Source organism: Hemitrygon akajei, chromosome 16 (assembly GCF_048418815.1).
Source record: "Hemitrygon akajei chromosome 16, sHemAka1.3, whole genome shotgun sequence".
Lineage (NCBI taxonomy): Eukaryota > Metazoa > Chordata > Chondrichthyes > Myliobatiformes > Dasyatidae > Hemitrygon > Hemitrygon akajei.
In genome coordinates, this window is record NC_133139.1 from 61,995,139 (window position 1) to 62,021,928 (window position 26,790).

Below are 26,790 nucleotides of genomic sequence, written 5' to 3' on the forward strand. Positions count from 1 at the left end.
TTGCACATTGCACATTTAGTTGGAGATGTAACATAAAGATTTTTACTCCTCATGTAAGGATGTAAGTAATAAAGTCAATTCAATTCTATCTTCAAAAGGCAATGCTTCAAAAAGATGCCATCCACCACTAAGGACCCTCACTGCCCAGGGCATGCCCCCTTCTCGTTACTACCATCAGAGAGGAGGTACAGGAGCCTGAACACATATGCTCAATGATTTAGAAACATCTTCTTTCCCTCTGCCAACAGATTACTGAATGGACAATCAACCTATGAACACCACCTGACAACTTTTGCTTTCTTTTTGCACTGATTATTTCACATGTCCATGTTACTATAATGTATAGTTTATTATATGTATTGCATTGAACTGATGCCACAAAACAATAAATTTCACACATTTGTCAGTGATAAGAAGCCTTGTTCTGATTCTGATTCTCAGGATGTGGACATCCAGCATTTATCGTCCATCCTAATTACATTTGAACTGAGAAGTAGTTAAGAATTAATAGTACTGCTGAGTCTGAAGTTACATTTTGGCCAGTACAGGTAAGGTGGGTAATCTCACTCAAGGGAAATGGTGAATGAGGTCAGGAACAAGAGAAAATCTGCAGATGTTGGAAATCCAAGCAACACATACAAAATGCTGGAGGAACTCAGCAAGCCAGGCAACATCTATGGAAAAAAGAACAGTCGCCGTTTTGGGCTTAGATCCTTCAGCAAGACTCTCGAAGTTTCAGGCTGAGACCCTTCAGCAGAACTTTGATGTTTTGGGCCAAGAAAGGTCTCAGCCCAAAATGTTGACAGTACTCTTTTCCAAAGATGCTGACTGGCCTGCTGAGTTCCTCCAGCAGTGTGTGTGTGTGTGTGTGTGTGTGTGTGTGTGTGTGTGTGTGTGTGTGTGTGTGTGTGTGTGTGTGTGTGTGTGTGTGTGTGTGTGTGTGTGTGTGTGTGTGTGTGTGTGTGTGTGTGTGTGTGTGTGTGTGTGTGTGTGTGTGTTTTTGCTTAAATAAGGTAAGGATTTTGCAACTCTACAGATGTCCTATTATTATGGATGCAGTCTACTGGTACCACAGGACTTGTATGTGTCTTGGACAAAGAATTATCCTAGAATGACTTTTGTCTATATTATCATCATAGAAAAAATAGGATTTCTAAGTAATAAAACTTTTCTGCATATTTTCTGAAGAAGACATGGTCCCCAGTGAGCATGCACCTCAAACATGAATTAATAAAGACTTGAGAAAATGCCCCAGCTGCTGTGATGGGAATTGAACTCATGTTCCTGGATCAATAATCCAGAACCTGTGTTAGGCACTGTAGCTGAGAAATGGACAACTTACTGGTATTGGTACTGGTAGAAGAATCTGTACTGGCTGCTGTTGTTTGTGTTGTTCCTTTCATCCCAGACACAGGTGAAATCCTCCAGTGTTTGAGTGAAGCATTTCAACTTCTCCGACCCGACCGTGTTAACCTGGAGGACTAGTGAGAAACACTAATGTAAGTCACTCGTAGCCGGCTCTACAGGGGTTACCCTAACACAAGGGCTTGTGAGCAGGCTGACAGATAATGCATTCACTGGTTGACTGACAGCTTCAAGAACGGATTCAGGAAGAGCTATTTCCCTTCAGCTATTCAGCTCTTGAAACGAATGACACAATCCTAATCACAACCATGGTATAGCAACACTGCACTGATTAAACCTTTGCCTCACAACATTGAAGACCCAGGTTCAATGCTGTCCGTGTGGAGTTTGCATGTTCCTCTTGAGACTTATGAACAGAGTAAAATGTTGAGGAATATTTTACATGCATAATACTAATTTGTCAGTTTGAATTTAGATAACGTTGTTGATAGGAAAATATCCCAAGGTACAGTATTTCAAACATAAACCTAATTCCATTGCACACTGGCTGATGTTGTGGTCAATGGGCCAAACAGCATAAGAAATAGGAGCATAATTAGGCCATTCAGTCAACTAAATCTGCTCCACCACAGTTAATTTCTTTCTCTCAGCCCTATTATCCTCCCTTCTCCCTGCACCCTCAACAATCAAAACAAGAATCTAACAGTCACTGTTTAACTGAACCCAATGACTCGGCTTCCATAGCCCACTCCTGACTATGATGCTTATCTAAGATAGTCCCATTTGTCCGTGTTTGGCCTATACACCAAAACCTTTTCTATCCTGCCTTAAACTTTTCATAGGGTGGATTGTTCAATCAACAGACCACCCTCTGGGTGAAGAATTCCTATTAAAGGCTCAGGTTCCTATTATGGGCAGCCGACTCATGGACAAGAAGATTGTGCAACCAATAATAAGATAAGTGAACAATTAATCTCATCTTTAGCCATATTGAATGAGGGAAGAAGCTTGCCTGAACTACCAGGGCAAACCTGTTTTTACGAGGGGTGATTGATAAGTTTGTGGCTTAAGGTAGAAGGAGTCAATTTTAGAAAACCTAGCACATTTATTTTTCATCATAGTCCCCTCCTACATTTACACACTTAGTCCTGTAGTCATGGAGCATATGGATCTTGGACCTCCAGAAAGTGTCCACAGCGTGGGTGATTGATAAGTCCGTGGCCTAAGGTAGAAAGAGATGAGTTATACAGCCCTTGCTACATGCACATGCAGTTCACCTCTTTGAGTGATTATGCAGAAAGTTTGAAGTTAATAACATCTCCTTCTACCTTAGGCCAGAAGCTTATCAATCACCCCTGCTGTGGACACTTTCTGGAGGCCCAAGATCTGTATACTCCACGACCGCTGAATTATGTGTGTAAATGTAGGAGGGGACTATGTTGAAAAATAAATGTGCTAGATTTTCTAAAATTGACTCCTTCTACCTTAGGCCACAAACTTATCAATCACCTCTCGTATCTACAAGGTTGTTTTCCTGGAACCTCATGCAGGAAGTCGGACAGGGCCTGTTTATTCATCCGTGACATAAAATAATCCTGACTCTTGGAGGCAAAAGATACTGGCATCTGGAGCAAAGAAAGTTGAAGGAACTGGAGCAACTGTGACAACAGAATTATACTGAGGCAACTGGAGGAAGTGGAGTAACTGGAACAACTGGGGCAAAAGGGGAACTGGGTCAGCTGGAGTAACTGGGCAACTGGGGAAACTGGGAAAATTGGGGCAACTGAGGAAACTGCAAACCTGAGGCAACTAGGCTAAATGGGGAAGCTGGGGCAAATGTGCCAACTGGGGAACTGGAGGAGCTGGGCAACTGAGGCAGCTCTGGAAGATGGAATAACTGAAGGAACAAGGGCATCAGGTGAAACTGGGAACTGAGGCAACTTGGTCAACTGGGACAGCGCACAAGAAGTGAAGGAAATCAGTAGGTCAGGCAGAATTGATAGTGGGAAATGGAGAGTTGACGTTCCAGGTTGGCCAGATAAGGGTCTCCACCCAAAGCACCCAATGTCCACTTCCCTCCACAGATGCTGCTCAACCCACTGAGATCCCCCAGCAGTTTGTGTTTTTAAAATTGACAATTCTAGTATGCCACAGAAAAGGACATGCTAATTACTGGTTTCTGTGTCTTTAAACGGCAGGGTGAATGCTAATCTTCCAGTGTCACTTGCACAAAATCATAAAATATGGTGCTGCCTGCACTTGTGAGTAAGCAGTTATCCTGAGGCTCCAAGTGCCCATTCCCAGCCCATCAACTGAAACACGTGTTTGGAAAGATAAGACACATTGCTAACTTCACTGCTGGTAAATCCTGTGACAAACAAGACTGGGTGACAGTTTGTACCACACTTGCAGTTAATAATGTTATCTTGCTGCCGCAGAAAGAAAACTTTTCTGCAAACCAGATGTTTGTGTTTTTGCAGGGAACAGGGTTGTGGTGCGGTTCAAATTGATCCTGTAGATTTTGCATCTGAGTTCCCCAGAATTTAATTGTAAAATAGTTAAATAAATGCAATTAGGTTTATGTTCCTTTAGGATGACAGTTAAACATTGTGTTGTTAAATGTGACAACAAGCATTTAAGTTTTAAGAAGGATCTCAGCCCAAGATCTCCACTGTTTATTCCTCTCCACAGATGCTGGCTGAGCAGCTGAGTTTCTCCAGTATTTTGTGTGTGTTACTCTGGATGCCCAGCATCTGCAAAATCTCTTGTGTTTAAGGTTTACGGTTTACTCAGGCACAATGTAAATGCAGGTTGTTGCTGTGATATCAAAGCAAGGGTGGTGGGGATCTGGAAACATAGTGATTACTCTACAACCATCAGCCTCTTGAATTGGCATAGATAACTTCACTCACCTCAACTCGGATCTGACTACAATCTACAGACTCACTCTCAAAGACTCTAGAACTCATGTTCTCAGTATTATTTGTATAATTTGTTTTCTTTTGCACTTGGTTATTTGTCAGTCTTTATAGTTTTTCATAAATTCTACCATATTTCATTAATTTCCTGTGAATTTCTACAAGAAAATGAATATCATTGTCATATACCCTCATACAGTGACATACATGTATGTTGATAACAAATTTACTTTGGACTTTGAATTTAAAACACCCTGGTACAATGTTTCGACAGGTGAGCTAAACGAGGTGAGGAAGGTCTCATAAGAGAGACAGGGACATGCCTGTCCTAGCATGCAAAGTTAGCTCCAACAGAATGAGATCAATGGTAAGATCCAACAGCAGGAAGGTGGCTCTGCAACACTTCATGGAGAGTGAGGGGCATGACAAAGCGTAGAAGAAATTGTGGTCATCCACGGCAAGCAAGGAAGACTCCAGTTCCGGCAATTATTTGTACCAGTGGACCTGGACTTCCAGGGTCAAGAAAATGAAACTGTCCCAGAATAATAGCTTTTCCACTTTAAAAACTCTACCACACAGGTTTCACTTTCATTGTTGGATATGACTGAGAACCAGTCAATCATTTTCTAGGGCTAACTTCCACTTCAGTTTGTGATATTCCTGTCTCCAGGTTCAGCAGCTAGAATGGGTAACCTTTTGCTCCTACAGCACGGAAGCGGGCCTTTGGTTCAACTTGCCCGTGCTATCCATAGTGCCCACCAAGCTAGATCCAATTGCCTGCCTTGACCCATATCCTTATAAACCTTTCCTATCCACATACTTACCCAAATCCAAATCCAAATGCACTTCCTCAAGCATTTCCACTGGCAACTTGTTCTGTAAACACACCACACTCTTCATGAAGAAATTGCCCCTCGTCCCTTTTGAATGTGTTCTTTCTCACCTTAAACCTGTACCCTCTAGTTTTAGTTCCCTTTCCCTGGGAAAAAGATTGTGCATATTCACCCCTTTTATACTCCTCTTGATCTATAAGGTCACCCCTCAGCCTCCTGCACTCCAAGGAATAAAGGATTAAACACTCGATTAATAATTTTATTGGAATATTATCCAGTTGCCTGGAATATCATCCAGTAGTCTTTCTCTCAAGAAGCTAATCTAATATTTGGTTGTTCTGCTTTGACCCTTGTGTTGTTGGCTCACTGTAGATCTTTGATCCTGACATTCAGAAGTGAGTGTGTTACCATGTGTCTGAAATGTCGTATGGTACTCAGTGGTCAGATCTTCCACTAGTTCACAGAAAAATACCCCTACGTGCGACTGTCATCGTATTTCAAAGGACACAATTGTGTTCCATTCATTGGTTAACTAAATAAGAACCCAAGACTGAGTCATCCAACAAATTGTTTAAATCTTTAAACTAACTAAAACAATTCCTCAAAATAACTTCTAAAACATATTTCTTAAAATATGTTGACATGGTGGATGTCAGATAATTTGCAGTTAAGGGTCAAACTCATTGGTTATTCATGGACCAGAATGGGTAAGGTTAACACATTTCTCCACTTGAAAACCAGACAGTTTTTTAACGAAAATCCAACAGTCTCAAAGTTTTACTGAGACTAGTTCATTTTATTTTAATTCTGGGTTTATTTAATTACTCAAATTTAAATCCCATAGCTGTCCTGGTGGGATCTAAACTTAATCTCTGAATCAATATGCCATAGTTCTGGCTGCCAGTTAGGTAACTACTACATTACCACACACCTCAATATGCCAATAGAAAACACATTGACAATACATTAATACAAAACATGTTGACTTGTTCAAGAATATGTGAAGAATCTTATAAGTCAGCCATGATTGGATAATGAAGCAGACTCAGTGGGCTGAATGACCTAATTCTGCTCCTATGTCATGTGGTCTTTTGGTTGGACTCTGTACGTGCTACACAAGATTTTACTCAGCTCTATGACTTCCAATGATAGACCCATTAACAGTGTAAATTCAAAAGATGTAGTCCACCCAATGAAAATAATGATTGCAAATTTAAAATACTCAGCAATGTAACTATAGAGCAGAAACAACACTTTGGATCGCACACAAGAATGAAAGATTAATGTTGTAAACTCATTGAGTAAAACAGCCAATGAACAAGAATAAACACAAGAGATCCTACAGATGTTGGAAACTTGCACACGAGATGCTGGAGGAACTCTGCAGGTCAGGCAGCATCTATGGAGAGGAATAAACAGTTGATGTTCCGGGCTGAGACTTCAGCAGGACTCGAGAATAGCTTCGCTCTCACCACCAGCTCACTGTATCACACAGGCAATGTCATTCACACAAGGGAAAACAGAGTACACTTAAGAGTGGGGAAAATTACATTTTCCTTTAAACTAACTCCAATGGTTTTATACATATACTTAGATTTAGTAAAATTAACATATTGGTGCTTGAAATTTCATCTGCTAAAATACAAGTGAATGATTTGTAATTATCAAGACCTCGTATGTACAGTAATGAACTCACTTTTGAGATCCAAGTTGGAGGGTCTTGGCTTCAGGACAGCAGCAGCTGCACTCAACAACAGGGGGTACAATCCCAGTTTCCACAGGCAGCTGGCACTAATCATCATCTGTAGATTCTTGCTTTCGAGTGGCCCTGACTGTTCCTGTACAGCTTCTGAGCCAAGTAAACACATTGAGCTGCTTTCCAATCTCTGAGATCTGGAGGGAAGGAGTTTGAGTCAGGGGGTGGGGTTGTGTCAATTAGAGGCGGAGCCAGGAGAAAAGAACCAAAACTTCCAATCCATTGCTAAGATTGCTGGGAAACAATTTCAATACTCTCTCAATCTAATGAAACCTTTCTTAACTGAAGTAGACCCGCTCTCGAATCTGGGTTGGGAGCCAATAGTTTTTGCCCCAAGCTACTATGAGAGATGGTGCTGTTTTCACTACAGTTTTAAGCTATAAAATACTCAATAGCTTAGAATTATCACTGACTGTATGTTGTGAAATGTGTGGTTTTGCAGCAGCAGTCCTGTGCAATGCAAAATAAAAAATCACATTAAGTTACAACAAGGAATGTAAAAAAGTAAGTACTGCAAAAAGAGAGCAGAAACGTGAGGCAGTGCTCATGTGGTCATGGTCTGTTCGGAAATCAGAGGGGAAGAAGTTATTCCTAATATAGCTACTCAGCCACCTTGGAATTCAAATCACAATTCCCTGTTGTTGGGAAAAGCCACAGATCATTTGTTCACAGTCAGATCCTGTAGTGCTAAGGCACTGTTCTGGCTGAGACGGCACGAAACTGCAGCGAGTTGTGGGCACAGCTCAGCACATCACAGAAACCAGTGCTTCACTTCCTCAATAGGCTTGTAATGTCGTCATCACTGGCTGCAAATCCTGTTCTTCTAGGGAAGAGAGGGCTAGAGGGTGTCAGTTTAAGAGAGTTAGCAACAGATCCAGCAGGGAAATCAGAGGAATCTTCTTTAACCAGAGAGAGAATCAGAACCAGAATCATGGTTATTATCACTGGCATATGTTGTGAAACATGTTGTTTTGCAGCAGCAATGCAAAGCAAGACATAAGAGTCACTAGAAGTTATAACAGAATCAGGTTTAGATTTATTTATAATGTAACACAGAGAAATGCATCATTTGAGGTAACAACCAACACACCCAAGGATGTCTTGCTGGCAGCCCACAGATGTCACCACACGTTCTGGTGCCATCAACTCTCAGAGCAACACAGAACATACCAAGGAGAAAGCAACAATAGTGAAACAAATGGCATATCTCCTTTCCTCCCACACACATGCACAGCCCTCAAACTAGGCTAAGAAATAACATAAATAAATAGTGTAAAAGGGGAATAGTCAGGCGGAGTTCATGAGTTCATGGACCATTTAGAAATCTGATGGCAGAGGGGAACAAGCTGTTTCTAAATCTTTAAGTGTTGGGTCTCAGGCTCCTGTATCTCCTCCCCAATGGTAGTAATGAGAAGAGGGAATTTCCTGGATGGTGAGGGTTCTTTAAGATGATAGCCTCCTTCTTAAGCCATTGCCTTTTAAAAATGTCTTTGATGGTGGAGAGGGTTGTGCCAAACTCACTTCCATTGTGAATGGTTGAGTCCCATACGACTGATCTTCACATCATCTTAAAGGTTTCTTCCCCCAGAAGTTAATCTGATCATACATTCTAGTTAGTCTCCCCACCCCTTTACCTTTTACCCCATCACTGCAATGTAAATAATTAAAACCACTTTTTCTAATGCTGTTTACATTGTAAATATGTGCTAGTATTTATGTAATATGTACATTTTATTCCATATCTGTCCTTTAACCTCCAATTTTATATTTTATATAATTCCTATTCTTTATAGTTGTTGAATGTTGGAATTTTTTTTTTGCATGTTGCACCCTGACCAACACATCCCAGCAAACTCTAATTACATGTAAATGTACTTTATGTGTCAAATAAAGTTGATCCTATACTTTTCATCGTTGATCTACTTCAAGGGCGCAGGCCAAGCAGGAGCGAGAGCCGGGTACAGGCAGCAGATTTAAACTGGGCGTGGGGGAGGGGGCCCAACCAAACCAAAAAAATTTCCCTCTGGATTAATTGAGGCAAAGTACCTGCTTTGGTACTGCCTAACAGAACGGCGACACAGTGAAACGGTGCTGCAAGAGTATGTATCAAATGTTGACAGTGGGCTAGAGCTAGAGATGGGTAAGATAAAGGAGCAGAATTAAGCCATTTGGCCCATTGAGAAGCACCACCATTTCATGATGGCTGAAGAAAGTTTCCTCTCAGTCCCAATCTCCTGCCTTCTCCCTGTATTCTTTCTTGACCTGACCAATCAATATTTAATCTATCAACCTCTGCCTTAAATATACAAAAAAACTTGGCCTCCACAGCTGGCAAAGAATTCCACAGATTCACCACTCTCTGGCTAAAGTAATTCCTCCTCATTTCTGTTCTAAACGGACACCCTTCTATTCTGAGACGGTGTCCTCTGGTCTTAGATTCTCCTATGCCTCCCTCTCTAAACACCCTCTCCACATCCACTCTATCAAGGCCTTTCACCACTCTATAGGTTTCAATGAAGTCACCCCTCATTCTTCTGAAATCTAGTGAATACAGGCCCAGAACCAGCAAATGCTCTTCGTTTGACAAGCCATTAAATCCTGGAATCATTTTTGTGAACCTTGTTTGAACCCGCTCCAGTTTCAGCACAGCCTTTGTAAGATAAGAGGGCCAAAGCTGCACACAATACTTGAAGTGAGGCTTCACCAGTACTTCATAAATTCTCAACATTTCACCCTTGCTTTTATATTCTTGTCCTTTTGAAATTAATGCTAACATTGCATTTGCCTTCCTCACCACAGACTCAACCTCTAAATTAACCTTTAAGGAATCCCAAGTTGTGTCTCTAATTTTTTGTGTTTTCTCTCCATTTAGAATATAGTTAACCCTTTCATTTCTTCTACCAAAGTGCATGACCATACACTTCCCAACACTCTATTCCATCTGTCATTTCTTTGCCCATTCTCTATTTGTCTATTCTTAGAGATAGTATTTATAATTATCTGGATAGACAGGATCTGATTAGGAGTAGCCAGCATGGATTTGTGCATGGAAGGTCATGTTTGACAAACCTTATTGAATTTTTTGAAGAAGTTACGAGGAACATTGACGAGGGTAAGGCAGTGGATGTAGTCTATATGGACTTCAGCAAGGCCTTTGACAAAGTTCCACATGGAAGGTTAGTTAAGAAGGTTCAGTCGTTAGGTATTAATGCTGGAGTAATAAAATGGATTCAACAGTGGCTAGATGGGAGATGCCAGAGAGTAGTGGTGGATAATTGTTTATCGGGATGGAGGCCGGTGACTAGCGGGGTGCCTCAGGGATCTGTTTTGGGCCCAATGTTGTTTGTAATATACATAAATGATCTGGATGATGGGGTGGTAAATTGGATTAGTAAGTATGCCGATGATACTAAGGTAGGAGGTGTTGTGGATAATGAGGTGGGTTTTCAAAGCTTGCAGAGAGATTTATGCCGGTTAGAAGAATGGGCTGAACGTTGGCAGATGGAGTTTAATGCTGAGAAGTGTGAGGTTCTACATTTTGGCAGGAATAATCCAAATAGAACATACAGGGTAAATTGTAGGGCATTGAGGAATGCAGTGGAACAGAAAGATCTAAGAATAACAGTGCATAGTTCCCTGAAGGTGGAGTCTCATGTAGATAGGGTGGTGAAGAAGGCTTTTGGAATGCTGGCCTTTATAAATCAGAGCATTGAGTACAGAGGTTGGGATGTAATGTTAAAATTGTACAAGGCATTGGTAAGGCCAAATTTGGAATATTGTGTACAGTTCTGGTCACCGAATTATAGGAAAGATATCAATAAATTAGAGAGAGTGCAGAGACGATTTACTAGGATGTTACCTGGGTTTCAGCACTTAAGTTACAGAGAAAGGTTGAACAAGTTAGGTCTCTATTCATTGGAGCGTAGAAGGTTGAGGGGGGATTTGATCGAGGTATTTAAAATTTTGAGAGGGATAGATAGAGTTGACGTGAATAGGCTGTTTCCATTGAGAGTAGGGGAGATTCAAACGAGAGGACATGATTTGAGAGTTAGGGGGCAAAAGTTTAAGGGAAACACGAGGGGGTATTTCTTTACTCAGAGAGTGATAGCTGTGTGGAATGAGCTTCCTGGAGAAGTAGTAGAGGCCAGTTCAGTTGTGTCATTTAAGGTAAAATTGGATAGGTATATGGACAGGAAAGGAGTGGAGGGTTATGGGCTGAGTGCAGATAGGTGGGACTAGGTGAGATTAAGAGTTTGGCACGGACTAGGAGGGCCGGAATGGCCTGTTTCCGTGCTGTGATTGTTATATGATTATATATGATTCTCCTAATCTGTCTAAGTCCTTCTGTAGCCTCTTTACTTCCTCAAAACCACTTGGCCCTGCACCTATCTTTATATCATGTGAAAACTTTGCATCAAAGCCATCAAATCCATCATCTAAATCATTGACATATAATGTAAAAAGAATCAGTCCCAACACAGACCCCCGTGGAACACCGTTATTTGGCAGCCAACTGGAAAAGGCTCCCTTTATTCCCACTCTTGGCTTCTGCCAATCAGCTTTATCCATACTAGAATCCTTCCTGTAACAGCAGGGCTTGTAGTCTGTTAAGCAGCTTCATGGAAGAAGGTTGGACATGGGGCTAGCAACCCCTTTCCGTTAAAAAAACAGAAACACCAAAAGAAGCTCCAAAGACCTCAACCCTGGAGAGAAGGGATCTTCAAAGGGCTTCATCTTGAAAGACTGGCCCAGGACACAGGACTCCGGTAAGCTATATTTCATTAGCAGTTTGAGGAGATTCGGTATGTCATCAAAGACACTCGCAGATTCTGCAGATGTGGAGAACATTCTAACTGGTTGCACAATCTGGTATGTGGGGGGGCACTGCACAGGATTGAAAGGAGCTGGACTCAGCTATATCATGGGCACTGTGGTATAGAGAGAGAGAAAGAGAGGAGAGAGGGAGAGAAGGAGAGAGAGGGAGAGAGGGAGGGAGAGAGAGAGAGGGAGAGAGAGAGAGGGAGAGAGAGAGAGAGAGCACGAACACACTTCAAGGTCTGAGCCATTACACAAGCCAACGATTGGATTTAATTTCATCAGACTTCACTCTGATCCACAATCTGATCTGACCAGTAATGGATGGCATGGCTTCCAGCGCTGACCTGAGTGCCAATGTTACTGCCTCATATTTTGCTGTTCGAATCATTTAATTAACATTAGAATGCAACCAAAAAAGGTGTTAATGTTTGATTTAAGTCAACTTCTGCAACTGGAAAGAAGAGACTTGGTAGTGTCCTGGTACATGAGAGGGAAAGGTACATTGTGGGGTAATGGGAAATGAGTCTGACTCGTTCTTGCAAGGGGCTGAGAGAGTCCCGATGAGCCCAAAGGCTTCCTTTTACAGAAACAGAATCAGGTTTATTATCATTGACATAACTTGTGAAATCTGTTGTTATGTGGTAGCAGTACAGCGCAGGCATAACAAAGAACATAAATTACAATAAATAAATGAACAGAGCAAAACAGGAATAGTGAGGGAATGTTTCATGAACAGTTCAGAAAGTGAAATTTGTTGTTTTGTGACAGCAGTATACTGCAAATATATAAAATCACGATAAATTACCAGAATAAATAGTGCAAAAAAAAGGAAGTAATGTTCATGAGTTTAAGGACCATTCAGAAATCGTGTTGCAGAGGGGAAGAAGCTGTTTCTGAACAGTTGAGTGTAAGTCTTCAAACTCCTTTACCTCCTTCCTGATGGTGGTACGTCTCACCTTGTGAAGGCGTCCTGGATGGAGGGGAGGGTTGTGCCTGTGATGGAGCTGGCTGTGTCTACAGCTCTCTGCGGCCTCCTGTGATCCTGTGCATTTGGAGCCTCCATACCAGATGGAGCGACTGGGCTTGTATGCACTGGAATTTAGAAGGATGAGAGGGGATCTGATTGAAACATATAAGATTATTAAGGGATTGGACACACTAGAGACAGGAAACATGTTTCTGATGTTGGGGGAGTCCAGAACCAGAGGCCACAGTTTAAGAACAAGGGGTAGGCCATTTAGAATGGAGTTCGTGAAAAACTTTTTCACCCAGAGAGTTGTGGATCTATGGAATGATCTGCCTCAGAAGGCAGTGGAGGCCAATTCTCTGGATGCATTCAAGCGAGAGTTAGATAGAGCTCTTATAGATAGCGGGGTCAAGGGATATGGGGAGAAGGCAGGAACGGGGTACTGATTGTGGATGATCGGCCATGATCACATTGAATGGCGGTGCTGGCTTGAAGGGCTGAATGGCCTACGCCTGCACCTATTGTTTATTGTAATGCAGCCAGTTAGAATGCTCTCCACAATATATCTTGCTAGCGCCTTTGGTTCCAATTTTTAACAATTGGTAACCTGTTTTAGTAATTGCACAATCAGAAGCAATGAAAATGAAAGGTGCACCGCTGATGGGCTCAATGGTGAGGAGGGTTTTATCCATGACGGACTAGGCCTTAACCACTAATTTTTGTCAGAATTTTTGTTCAAGGGCATTGGTGTTTTTATACCAGGCCACCACATGTCTGTAGAAGTTTGTCAAAGTTTTAGATGACATATCAAATCTTTGCACACTTCTAAGATAGCAAAGGCTTTGCTATGCTTCCTTCATAACGTGTTAGGCCCAGGACAGATCCTCGGAAATGATAACACCAGGGAATTTAAGTTTGCTGATCCTCTCCACTTCTGATCCCCTGATGAGGTCTGGCTCGTGAACCTCTGGTTTCTTCCTCTTGAAGTCAATAATCAGCTCCTTGGTCTTGACGGCTTTGAGTGAAGTTGTTGTGTCATCACTCTGCCAGATTTGCAATCTCCCTCTTATATGCTAATCTGTCACCAACAAGAGTGGAGTCATCAGCAAACTTAAATATGGCATTGGAGCTGTGCTTAACCTCACAGTCCCAAGTATAAAGTGAGTAGAGCAGGGGGCTAAGCACACAGCCTTGTGGTGCACCTGTGTTGATGGAGATTGTGGTGGAGATGGTGTTGCCAGTCTGAACTAACTGCGTCCTGTAAGTGAGGAGTTCAAGGTTGCAATTACACAAGGAGGTATTGAGGCCAAGGTCGTGAAGCTCATTGTTTACTTTTGAGGGGATGATGGTATTGAATGCTGAACTGAAGTCGATAAAGAGGATGTACGCACCTGTGCTGTCCAGATGTTCCAGGGTTGAGTGAAGAGCCAATGAAATGACATCTGTTGGGGACCTGCTTGTGACAGTAAGCAAATTGGAGCAGATCCAAGTCACTTCGCAGGAAAGAGTTGAAATGTTTCTTCACCAACCTCTCAAAACACTTCATCACAGTAGATGTAAGCATTACTGGACAATAGTCATTTAGGTAGGTTAGCATGTTGTTCTTGGGCACTGGTATAATTGAAGACTGCCTGAAGCAGGTGGGTACCTCAGACTGATGAAGCGAGAGGTTAAGGATATCGGTGACCACTCCAGCACAGATTTTTAGTACGTGGCCAGATACCAGATGCTTTCCATGGGTTCACCCTCATGAAAGATACGCTCACATTGGCCTCAGAGACTGAAATCACAGGGGCTGTGGGAATTTGTGGAGGTGCCTTCATATTTTGACGGTCAAAGCGAACATAAGAAGCATTGAGCTTATCTGGGAGCGAAGCCTTGTGGCCAACTATGTTGCTTGGTTTCACTTTGTAGGAAGTGATAGCACTCCAGCCCTGTCTCAGCAGTCGAGCATCCTTCAGTGATTCCAGTTTGGTCCAGGATTGCCACTTTGCACGTGAGATAACTTTCCAGAGAATCAGAATCAGGTTTATTATCACTGACATATGTCATAGGTTTTTTTTGCAGCAACAATACATTAAAAATACTCTCAGACACAATAAAAATATTTTTTCAAAATAAGTTAGTACAAATGAGAGCAAAGTAGTGAGGTAGTATTCATGGACTGTTCAGAAATCTGATGGTGGAGGGGAAAAAGTTGGGTGTGCATGTTCAGGCATCTGTGCCTGCCTCCTTGCTGATGGTAATAATGAGAAGAGGGCACGCCCTGGATGGTGGGAAACTTGCATATGGTTCATACAGAACAATCAATACATAGTACATAATGATAGTGCAAAGTGAAACAGTAGCAGATGAAGAATAAATCATAACATAGAACCTTACAGCCCAGTGCATTCCCTTTCACCTACAATGCTATGCCAATATCTTAATCTATTCTAAGAGCAATCTAACCCTTTCCTCCTACATAGCCCTCCAGTTTTCTACCATCCACATGCTTATCTAAATGTGCTTAAATGTCCCTAATGTATCTGCCTCTACCACCATCCCCCATAGCACGTTCACTTCCCACTGCCTCAGTTAAGCAGCCAGAACAATCGTAGACCCCACCCATCCTGGATATTTGTTCTTCTCCCCCCTCCCATCGGCAGAAGCTACACAAGCATGAAAGGCATGCTGCCAGGCTCAAGGACAGCTTTCACCCTGCTGTTTTAAGACTATAAGATAGACTCTTAAACTCACAATCTACCACACTGTGGGTCAGCAGCTTGTTTACCTGCACTACACTTTTTCTGCAGCTTCTAGACACCCAGACACCTTTCCCCAGAGTGAAAATTACTCATCTGAGAGGGTAGAGTTTGAAGGTGATTGGAGAAAGTACAGGGGAGATGTCAGAGGTACTGTAGGATTTTTAAACAGAGTGGTGGGTATAAGGAACACCCTGCCAGGGGTGGTGCTAGAGGCAGATACATTAGGGACATTTAAGGGAAATTTAGGAACATTGTTGAAAGAAAAATTCACAATTCAAGATTGTTTATTGTTGTACTTCAGTATACAAGCATAAAGGAGAGTAAAATGTTTGTTACTCTGGATCCATTTCAGCACAGAAATAAACACAATAATCATGAAGAACGTATTTTTAAAACACAATAAATATAATGGAGGGGTATGTTGGGAGGGAAGGGTTAGGTTGATCTTTGTTCATAGGTCAGCACACGATTGTGGGCCGAAGGGTCTGAACTAAAATTACAAAAATGACAATCACCCTATACAGAGAGAAGATCAGGGAATAATTTTAAACCACAGCACACGGCATTTTTATGAATCAGATTATCAACTTAATTTTTTCTCATGTTTTTTTAAGGAGAATGTGGAATGAGCTACCAGAGGAAGTGGTTGAGGCAGCTACATTAACAACATTTAAAAAGCACTCAGACAGCTCTAAAGTTCAAAGTAAGTTTATTATCAAAGTACTTATATGTCAATGTATACTACCCTGAGATTTATTTTCTTGTCGGCATTCACAATAGAATAATTAAATGGAATAGAATTAATGAGAAACTATACATAAAGGCTGACAGACAATCATTGTGCAAAAGAAGGCAATCTATGCAAATACATAAAATAAATAGATAGACAGATGATAAATAAATAAATAACATTGAGAACATGAGATGTAGAGTCCTTGAAAGTGAGCCCATAGGTTGTGTTCAGCAATCAGTTCAGTGTTGCGGTGAGTGAAGTTATCCACACTGGTTCAGGAGCGGGATGGTTGACATAGAAAAGATATGGGGCAAACATGAACAAATGGGACGAGCTTAGATGGGACTACCTGGGTAAGATTCAATGACTCTAGATTTAGGACATTGCAGTAATCTACAATATCAACGGTGATGTAAATTTCCCACCTTCCACCTCCTCTTGTTTTGCACAATATTTTTCCTGTAAACCACCCTGCAAACTCACTTCAGCTAGGACAATGCTTACACAGTTCTTGTGTTTGTTGTTGTGGTGCTTAAAATGCTGGTGGGGTTTAGCATGTGCCGTGCAGGTTGGACAGAGGCTGAACTTTGGTGGAGGGGTGGTGATTCGGACGAAGGGCCTCACATTTTCTTGTTGATGTTGGATAAACCTTGTGGTTTCGACTGGGTGGGAAGATAAACAAAAAAAATTGCACAAAGGGAGAGCATCACAGTTAAACCACAGAGCTGGAGGCCCACTCAGTCAGAGATGTGTGTTTTGCTTAACAGTAAAGCAGCAATAATCACCAGCAAACAGAACCTAGCGGCTTCTGCCTTGTGTTCGAGGGTGCATTGTGTGAGAATAACACAACAAAAATATTGATGTGAAACAAATGAAGGAAGGGGAGTCACAGCAACACACACACAATGCTGGAGGAACTCAACAGGTCAGGCAGTATCTATGGAGAGCAAAAAACAGCTAATGTTTCAGGCTGAGACCCTTCATCAGGATTGGAAAGAAAGGGTAAAAAAGGAGCTTATTCCCCTCCATAGCTACTGCTTGACTTGACCTCCAGCATTTTGTGTGTCTTACTATTTTCCATGTTCTTTTTAAACCATGTGAGACCATCAACCACACACTTAAATTAATTCTACATTAGTACCATTTTTTTATTCTCCATTAGATATCTGGACACAAGACACTCTGGAAATTCAGAGCACCTCACACAAAATGCTGGAGGAACTCAGCAGGTCAGGCATAATCTACAGAGAGGAATAAACAGTCAACGCTTTGGGCTGAGACCCTTCATCAGGACTGGACGCAGGGAGATTCACAGTCTTTTTGGCAGAGAGGGATTCTAAAAGCTAGAGGGCACAGGTTTAAGGAGAGGGGCAACTTCTTCAGGCAGAATCCTGCTAGGTATATGGAACAGGCTCCCAGAGAAAGTGGTTGAAGTGCATACAAACAGGGACATTTAAAATACATTTAGATAAGTACATGGATTGGAAAGATTTAGAGGGATATGCATCAAAAAGGGGCAAAGGGGACAAGGTTGGCAGCTTCAGATTCAATTATTTATCATACATACATTGAAATATACAGTGAAATGCATCCCTTGTATTAACAATTTTCTGGAGGCAGCCACACATTCTGCCCACAACATTCTGCAGAAACAGACAAGCAGCAACAACAGTAACAAGACAAAGCAACAAGATAAGCCTTTCTTTTCCTCTGCAACGTTTTCCAGTCCTGTGCATTGGCACCTTCATAGCACACAGCGATTCAACCAGTTAGAATGCTCTCCATGATATTTGCTAGAGTCTTTGGTGACATGCCAATCTCCTAATGAAGTGTAACTGCTGCCATGCCTTTGTTGTAGTTGCATCAATATGTCAGGCCAGGATAGATCTTCAGTGATGTGACTTAAAACTGCTCACCTTTTCCACTGCTGATCCCTTGATGAAGACTGGTGTGTGTTCTCCCGTCTAACCCTTCTTGACGTCCACAGTCAGTTTGTTGGACCTGCAAAAATTGGATGAATATAGAACATAGAACAATACAGCATAGTACAGGCCCTTCAGCCATAATGCAGTGCCCACCTTTAACCTGCTCTAGGATCAAACATTTTCTGTGTTTTGATGTTTCAAAACCCTTCTCTCCCTCCGTTTTTCTTTCATCAATGTGCCTCTCTGTAAAAATACTTCTGATATCTGCCCCATACTTTCTTCCAATCACCTTAAAATTATGCCCTCCTGTATTAGCCATTTCAACCCTAGGAAAAGATGTCTTTAGTCAGAGGGTGGTAAATCTGTGGAATCTGTTGCTACAGAAAGCTGCGGAGGCCAAGTCATTTGCAGCATTTAGATACAAGGTTGATAGGCTCTTGATGAGTAAAGGTGTCAAAGGTTACAGGAGGCAGCAGGAATATGGGGTTGAGGGCAATAATAAATTAACCAATATGTTATGTCCGAGCAGACTCACTAGGCTAAATGGCCTAATTTTGCTCTAACGTTCCCTCTAATTTTTTCTTAAGTAGCTACGCGGCCCAACCATTGACCTGGGCAGGAGGTTTTGACAGGGCCTGCAAATATTTTAAATGTTTTTGTAATTATGCATACTAGGAATATTTAGAATGAAAACTGAAGAATCGTATACTTTTGATTTTATTTATTAATTAAAGTATATAATGTAATACAATGCATCACAGAAAATCTTTCACATTGGGTGAACTTTTTCTCATCTGTCTATTACAAATCCATTGTCTATAAACACTATCCAGATTAATTTCACATCCAGATGAAAGATATGTCTGAATCCTCATCAACATGTTCCACTGTTTCAGGATTTACATTTGATTAGATTCATAAGGCAGAATCCGCCTTTACAATCAGCACTAGAGGCTTGAAACGTTCCAACGATGTCAATGAAAATTGACAGTTCTTCAAATTCTTCGATTCTAAGCAAAATTCAACACATCAGAGAACGCCAAGCTTAACTTTCTTAGAATTGACAAATTTGAAATCACTCTATTGCTGCATTATTTTTGAAGAAATGCTTTCACCGTAGTTCATAATACTAGCTGAGTAATTTCTTTTGTCAGTAGTAAAATTCTCTTTTCCAAATTCGAAATTGTTTGCGTTTGCAACATAGTCAAAAGCTTGCCATTCTCTTAACTCATCGTCGGGAAACCTATTATCCAAGTGATTACACACATGTTCAAAGAATAAAATAACAGGCGCAGTGTCGATGTCAGAACTTATAGATGCAAGCACAGCTTTCACTTTGTCACTCTAATAAACGGTATCACCAAGATACTTGACCGTAATTTGATAATTTTTGCTTTTGCATAACATATTTTCAAAATTACATTAATATTGTATAAAAGAACATTCAGCTGCAGGGTAACAAGTGTGCTCAAGAACATTTTAGTTACTGCGTGGCTTAGAGTGAACAGTGTCAAGTCTATAGTCTCTGGCTGTCCACTCTATCTATGACTCTCATCTAACCTAATGGTTTTCATAAGTTCCAGCACGTGCTCTTTCTTAACGTTGACATGTTCCAGCATATCAGCCTGTTTTACGCTGTCCTCTCCTTTGTCAAATCCCCTTTCACACTCAATAACTTAGCCTCTCACTGGTGAATAGTGAAGCAAAGTGTTCATTAAGGAGCTTCGCTACATCCTGGGACTCCAGGCTCGTGTTTCCCCTTTATTCCTGATCTATCCAATCCTCACTCTAGTCACCGGCACCCTCCTGTTCATCAGGTACGTGTAGAACGCATTGTGGTTTTCCGTAAGCCTTCTCGTGTCCTCTTCTAGCTCTCCTAAGTCCTTTCTTAAGCATCCTCCTGGCCTTTTTTTGTAACTATCGATTGCCTTATCTGATCTTCAGTAATACACATAAAATGCTGGAGGGACTCGGCAGGTACAGCATCTACGGAGAGGAATGAACATTTCGAGCTGTGGGTCTTCATCAGGACTGTTCAGCCTGGTGAACTGACCTCTACCTTGCTGACAGCAGGCACCTTTCAGACACCTCCTCTTATTTAATTCATTCGATATCTACCCTGTCGAATCCTCTCTGAGTATTCTCAAGAATTTCTCTTTTTGATTTAGATTTCCAGCATCTGCTGTCTTTTTTTAAAACTTTCACTTGCAGTTTAAAAAAACACCCTTTTCCCCTTCTAGTGGCAACTTTGGAACCCCCCTCCCTTTTCTCTCTTTTATCATCACCCATTCAAGTTCCCCTCTTGCCTCTTCTCTCCCCTCTCTGGTGCCTCTCCTCCTTCCCTTTGTCCCATGATCCACTCTCCTTCCCTATTAGATTCCTTCTTCTTCAGACCTTTAGCTTTTCCACCTATTTAACCTCCCAGCTTCTCCCTTCGCCCCCCTCCCCACCCACCTACCTTACTCCTTACTAGGTCTCACTTCGTAATCCTTTCCCACTCCCACCTTCTTAATACGGCTTCTGCCCCCTTTCTTTCCAGTCCTGATGAAGGGTTTCAGCCTGAAGCGTCAACGGCTCCATGGATATTGCTTGACCTGCTGAGTTCAGCCAGCATTTTGTGTGTTAGTCAAGATTTGCTTGCTACGTTTTCTGTCGGGGGACAGGAAATGCGGGCGACACCCTCACCTTTAAGAGGTCGGTCGGAGGCGGGAGTTACCTGTGGAAAGGTGCGCAGGGAAGCAGGAAGTGGCTGCTGGGGATTTCAGCAACTCTAGAAGGCACGGGGAATGTCAGCCTCCGCGGTCTTTATCCTTGACCTTAAAGGCAAGGTAAGTTCTTTCATGGTCACTTCCAGCTGGAATCTCCAAAAATTCCGAGCAAGAGGGAAGGATTTACCTTCCCCGGGCCGGTTAACGAGGTACAGGTCATTCAGGTCCACGCCTTGCGTTGTAAGGGATCGCTGGTCGATGCTGCATTTCCTGTTTCACTGGGTTTTAGCCCTAGTACTGGAACTTTCACAAGAATGGGAACTTTTCAACTTTCCAAAACTGTTCTTTGCTCTTTCAAGTACAAAGTAATGACATGTTGAAACCTGTGCCAAGGCCTTCAATGGGGATTTCCTTCTGTTCTAAGTATGATGCAAATTAAAGCTGAGCAGAGGAAATTAGTTCAATCTGATTTAATGCCAGCCTTGCATTTGAGGGTTAATTATGACTATGGTGATCTGCCTGTTCTGGTAGCAAAATGGAGGCCCAAGATGCAGATGCTGGAATCTAGAGCAAATAAAACACAAAATTGACTTTCCATTTCCCTGACCAGCTGAGTTCCCCCAGTAGTTGCACACAAAATGCTGGAGGAACTCACCAGGTCAGGCAGCATCTAGGGTTGCAATCAACAAACCAGAAGCAAAAAACACCACTGGTGGAAAACGAAATTGTGCAGATGTTGAAAACCCAGAGCTGCACAAACTGCTGAAGGCGCTCAGCAGGCCAGGCAGCATGTGAGGAATAAATGTATGTGCGGTTGGGAGACTGTAGGTCTGACACGGTGGTCAGCAGCACAGGAGCGCCGCAGGGAACCGTACTCTCTCCGGTACTGTTCACCCTGTACACATCAGACTTCCAATATAACTCGGAGTCCTGCCATGTGCAGAAGTTCGCTGATGACACGGCCATAGTGGGGTGTGTCAGGAATGGACAGGAGGAGGAGTATAGGAAACTGATACAGGACTTTGTGATGTGGTGCAACTCAAACTACCTGCGTCTCAATATCACCAAGACCAAGGAGATGGTGGTGGACTTTAGGAGATCTAGGCCTCATATGGAGCCAGTGATCATTAATGGAGAATGTGTGGAGCAGGTTAAGACCTACAAGTATCTGGGAGTACAGTTAGACGAGAAGCTAGACTGGACTGCCAACACAGATGCCTTGTGCAGGAAGGCACAGAGTCGACTGTACTTCCTTAGAAGGTTGGTGTCATTCAATGTCTGCAGTGACATGCTGAAGATGTTCTATAGGTCAGTTGTTGAGAGCGCCCTCTTCTTTGTGGTGGCGTGTTGGGGAGGAAGCATTAAGAAGAGGGACGCCTCACGTCTTAATAAGCTGGTAAGGAAGGCGGGCTCTGTCGTGGGCAAAGTACTGGAGAGTTTAACATCGGTAGCTGAGCGAAGGGCGCTGAGTAGGCTACGGTCAATTATGGAAAACCCTGAACATCCTCTACATAGCACCATCCAGAGACAGAGAAGCAGTTTCAGCGATAGGTTACTATCGATGCAATGCTCCTCAGACAGGATGAAGAGGTCAATACTCCCCAATGCCATTAGGCTTTACAATTCAACTGCCAGGACTTAAGAACCTTTTTTTTTTAAAGCTATTATTAATGCTTTTTGAGTTAGTGATTTAGATGCATTTCATATTATTACTGAGTTAAGTATTGTATGTAATTAGCTTTTGCTACAACAAGTGTATGGGACATTGGAAAAATGTTGAATTTCCCCATGGGGATGAATAAAGTATCTATCTATCTATCTAAATGGACGTTTTGGGCCGAGACCCTTCATCAGGATGGGAGAGGAAAGGGGAAGAAGTAGAAACTGGTAGGTGAAGTGAGAAGCTGGGAGATGGTAAATGCTTCGAATAAGTAAAGGGCTGAGGAAGAAGGAATCTGATAGAGGACCATCAGAGAAAGGGAAGGACGGGGAGCACCAGTGAGAGATGAGGAAAAAGGGTAAGAGGGGAGCTAGAATGGGGGATTGAAAAAGACAGAGGTGGGAGTGGGGAGAAATCAATGGTGAAGGGTCTCAGCCTGAATTGCTGATCGTTTATTCACCTCCATAGATGCTTCCTGAACTCCTGTGTTTCTCCAGCATTCTGTGTGAGATGCTCAAGATTTCTAGCATCTGCAGAATATGTTGTGTTCCTGCAAAGGTTTTATTTTTTTTTTCTTCTGGCTTTTAGATTTCCTCTGTAAGTTGCTACAAGTATTGAAGGAGTTAGATTCTTAGGACACCACAGTACAGAAGCAGGCTTTCTAGTTGGCCTGGTCCTCTGCCTAACTCTATCTGTGCACCAGACCATATCCCACCAAAGCCCTTCCATATATGTACCTAGCCAAACTTCTCTTCAATGTTACATTTGAACTTGCATCTCCCAATTTCACCGGCAGCACATTCTATATTCTCAGCACCCTCTGAGTGAAGAGATTGCTCCTCAGATTCCCCTTAAATATTTCACCTTTCACCCTAAACCTATAGCCCCTACTAGTAGAACCCGAGGGGATAAAGCCTGCAAGTACTGACCTGAGCTAGTCCCATCATAATTGTGTATGACACCATAAGATCGCCCCTCATTCTCCAGCGCTCCAGGGGATGAAGTCCTAACCTGTTCAACCTTTCCCTATAACTCAGTCCTCAAGTCCCAGTGACATTTGTGTAAATTTTCTCTGCACTCTTATTGATGTCTTTCCTGCAGGTAAGTGACCATAAATGCACACAATACTCCAAATTTGGCCTCACTATTGTCTTCTACAACTTCAATGAAACATCCCAATGCCTGGATTCATAGCCCTGATTTGTGAATTTCCTTATGCCAAAAGCTTTCTTTACGAATATATCTATGTATATCACCAAGTAGAAGGGGTCGTAAAGGAAGGTATTGGCACATTGACTGGAATGGATGAGATTGAATGGTCAGGTTGGATTCATTGGGCCAAAGACATGAGATTCTGCAGATGCTGAAATCTTGAACACACGTAAAACACTGAAGAATCTCAGCAGGTCGGGCAGCTTCTATGGAGGCAAGTGAACAGTCTATGGTTCAGGCCAAGACACCTCATCAGGTTTGGAAAGGAAGATGATAAGAACCAGAATAATGTTGGGGGAGAAGAAGGAACAAAACCTGGCAGGTGATAAGTGAATCCAGGTGATGGAAAATGTAGCTGGGGCAGGGGGTATTATGAGAAAAGCTAAGAGGTGACAGATGGAATATGGAAAGGGTTGAAGAAGGAATCAATCAGGAGAAGACAGTAGACAATGGACAAAGCAAAGGAGGTGGGGAACCAGAGAGAGGAGATGGGCAAGCTGTGAGGCTGGCAGAATGAAAGAGAAAGGGTAAGAAGGCCTTCAAAGTGAGGGAAAACAAAGGGTGAGGGGAGTAGGACAATGGGAGTGGTTGATGGATGTTCAAAAATCGACGTTGATGCCATTAGGTTTCAGACTCCCAGGACAATATGAGGGTTTGCTCCTCCAACATGCATCTGGCTTCATCATGGCTGTAGAGGAGGCCATGGGCAGATGTGCTGGTGAGGGAATATGAATGGAGTTGAAATGGTAGCCAATGGGAGTTCCTGCATTTTGAAATGTAAAGAAAGATTTCCTTTATTTGTTGCATGTACAGTACTTCAAAATATACCATGTAAGGTCCTTTTTTCATAACTAGTCTGATTGTCCTAAATGGGTGGCAATGGAGTTGAATTCCACTAAGGATCTCTCTATTTCTGCACTTCTTGGATCTGCACTCCCTTGTCACTTGCCTAGACTAATTGTTAATCCTCTTATTAGACATACTCTGAGAATATGGGCCCAGTTTAGAAAATTTAATGGTCTTCATGGTTTCTCTATTTCTAGTCCTATCTTGCATAATCACCTTTTCTTACCTTCTCTGCAAGATTCAACATTTTATGATTGGAATAGAATGGGCATTAGGCATTTTGAAGATCTTTTCATCGATAATCATTTCTCAACTTTCCAACAACTTTCTGCGAAGTTCAATCTACCGTAGATTCCGTACTACAGAGCGCACCTGATTAAAAGCCGCAGGCTCTAATTTTAGAAAGAAAATCAATTTTGTACTTGTACAAGCCGCACCGGATTTTAAGCCGCAGGTGTCCCACGTTGTAATATGAGATATTTACACAGAAAGATATTACACGTGAGGATTTTTTAACCTTTAATTAAATCCGTATGGTAACATAAACAAATACATATTGCAAATGCTTTTTTTCGAACCGTGCCTGTAACACGGCTACTTTTAAATATACATACGTATCGGTAACACACAAATTACGTTGCGTATACTTTTTTACTGAACAGTGCACGAACAACATTCCAATATCTCCTAACGACTGGTAAAAAAATATATACTGCAGCCTACCAGGAAAAGTTATTGATCGCCTTTAACTTAAAAGCAGCGTTTTCGCTCGGGTCTAATGCGCTCGCCCCCACCTTCCCGTTTCTCCAAACCGGTATTTCCCCACAAGACGCGGCGAAACCGGATGTGACGTCATAGCATCCCGGGATGTAGTACAGAAAACAAATATACTTAAAACACTTCTAACTTTAACTAGAAAATACTAACAAATGAATTACTAAGCGAAAATATTATAAACTAAATAACTGCCATAAAGGCAACACAATGCTTTTCTTCGAGTGTTTTCCATGTTGATGAGGGTGAGTATAAATGACTGATTTACAATAATTTAATTGTGAAAGTGCGCTTGATTTATCGTACAATTTCATTGGACCTCTGTGAACTACTCATCAATTTTATTGGTCTACTGTTACGAGGCAAAATGTTTTTGGCGGCATGAAAAAAAAACATGCATTAGCCGCACCGTAGTAAAAGCCGCAGTGTTCAAAGCTGTTCAAAGCGTGGGAAAAAAGTAGCGGCTTAAAATCCAGTATCTACGGTACCTAATGCCCACACCTTTAGATACCTTCAAATTAGACATTTCATTAATCCTTTATTCAATTTTCCTGCGATGCCTGAGAAAAACGTTGTGGACCTGTTTCTTTCCATTAATCCATTGGGCAAAGGCTTAATATTTTTTATTCGTGATAAATTACTGATCCTACGGCGTGCCCCCTTTGATAAAATTAGAACGGCTTGGGAGCATGACTTAAATGTTTCTTTATCTGATGCGGTTTGGGACTCAATTCTCAAGTCAGTTAATTCAACCTCTCCTTGTGCTCGCCACTGTCTTTTACACTTTAAGGTTGTTCATAGCACTCATATGTCCAAATCTAAATTGTCCTGATTTTACCCTCACATTAGTCCTGTTTATGATAAGTGTAAAGGGGGCGAGGCTTCTCTTATCCTTATGTACTGGGCCTGTCCTAGTCTAGAGAAATTTTGGAGAGAAGTTTTCTTAACCTTATCCTATATTCTTAATTGCCACTTAGAACCTAATCCTCTGATTGCTCTTTTTGGTACCTTGGGTGAGAGGGATATACATTTGAGTCCAACTTAACGTCGAACATTATCTTTTGCTTCTCTTTTGGCTAGACGCTTAATTCTTAGGTGGAGAGATGTTGCCCCACCCCCCCATGCTCAATGGCTTAATGATATTATGTCCTGTTTAGACCTTGAAAAAATTTACTACTCACTTCTGAACTCAGACATAAAGATTCATAAGGTGTGGGGACCTTTTCTCGAATATTTTCATATCTCCTCTTTAGATTGTCTTTTTTTCAATCCCTTACTTTCAGCTTTTTTTTCTTTCTTTGGTAGTAGGCATTATTATTCTTTGTTTTTATTTTCATTTACAGTTTTGGGGGTTTGAATGCTCTAATTAATATTTTTTACATCTTGCAATGGTTGGCCTGGAGTTTTTTTTCCTGTGGGAGGGGGGTAGGATACTAACTTTACATGATTTTATTTTGGGTGCTCTTTCATCATTGTTTTGAATTATATTATTGTATGTTTATCTTGCACTGTATTAATCTTCATTTTG

General features: G+C 41.8%; 3 protein-coding genes across 3 annotated transcripts in view; 2 read left to right on the forward strand and 1 right to left on the reverse strand.

The window, feature by feature from the left end:
- The window catches only part of epor (erythropoietin receptor), a 31,195-nt gene extending 24,196 nt beyond the window's left edge, over positions 1 to 6,999 (reverse strand). The window contains exons 1-2 of the mRNA XM_073068996.1: positions 6,813 to 6,999; positions 1,343 to 1,481 (exon numbers count right to left, since the gene is read on the reverse strand). Of these exons, the coding sequence (XP_072925097.1) occupies positions 1,343 to 1,481; positions 6,813 to 6,984 (311 nt within the window). The 5' untranslated portion in view covers positions 6,985 to 6,999. The remainder of the gene's footprint in view (positions 1 to 1,342; positions 1,482 to 6,812) is intronic.
- c16h19orf53 (chromosome 16 C19orf53 homolog) overlaps positions 1 to 26,790 on the forward strand; it is a 355,432-nt gene that overhangs the window by 226,594 nt on the left and 102,048 nt on the right. The window lies entirely within an intron of this gene.
- Positions 20,776 to 26,790, forward strand: part of LOC140740103 (AP-1 complex subunit mu-2) — a 63,223-nt gene continuing 57,208 nt past the window's right edge. The window contains exon 1 of the mRNA XM_073068997.1: positions 20,776 to 20,890. Coding sequence (XP_072925098.1) covers positions 20,849 to 20,890 — 42 coding nt within the window. The 5' untranslated portion in view covers positions 20,776 to 20,848. The remainder of the gene's footprint in view (positions 20,891 to 26,790) is intronic.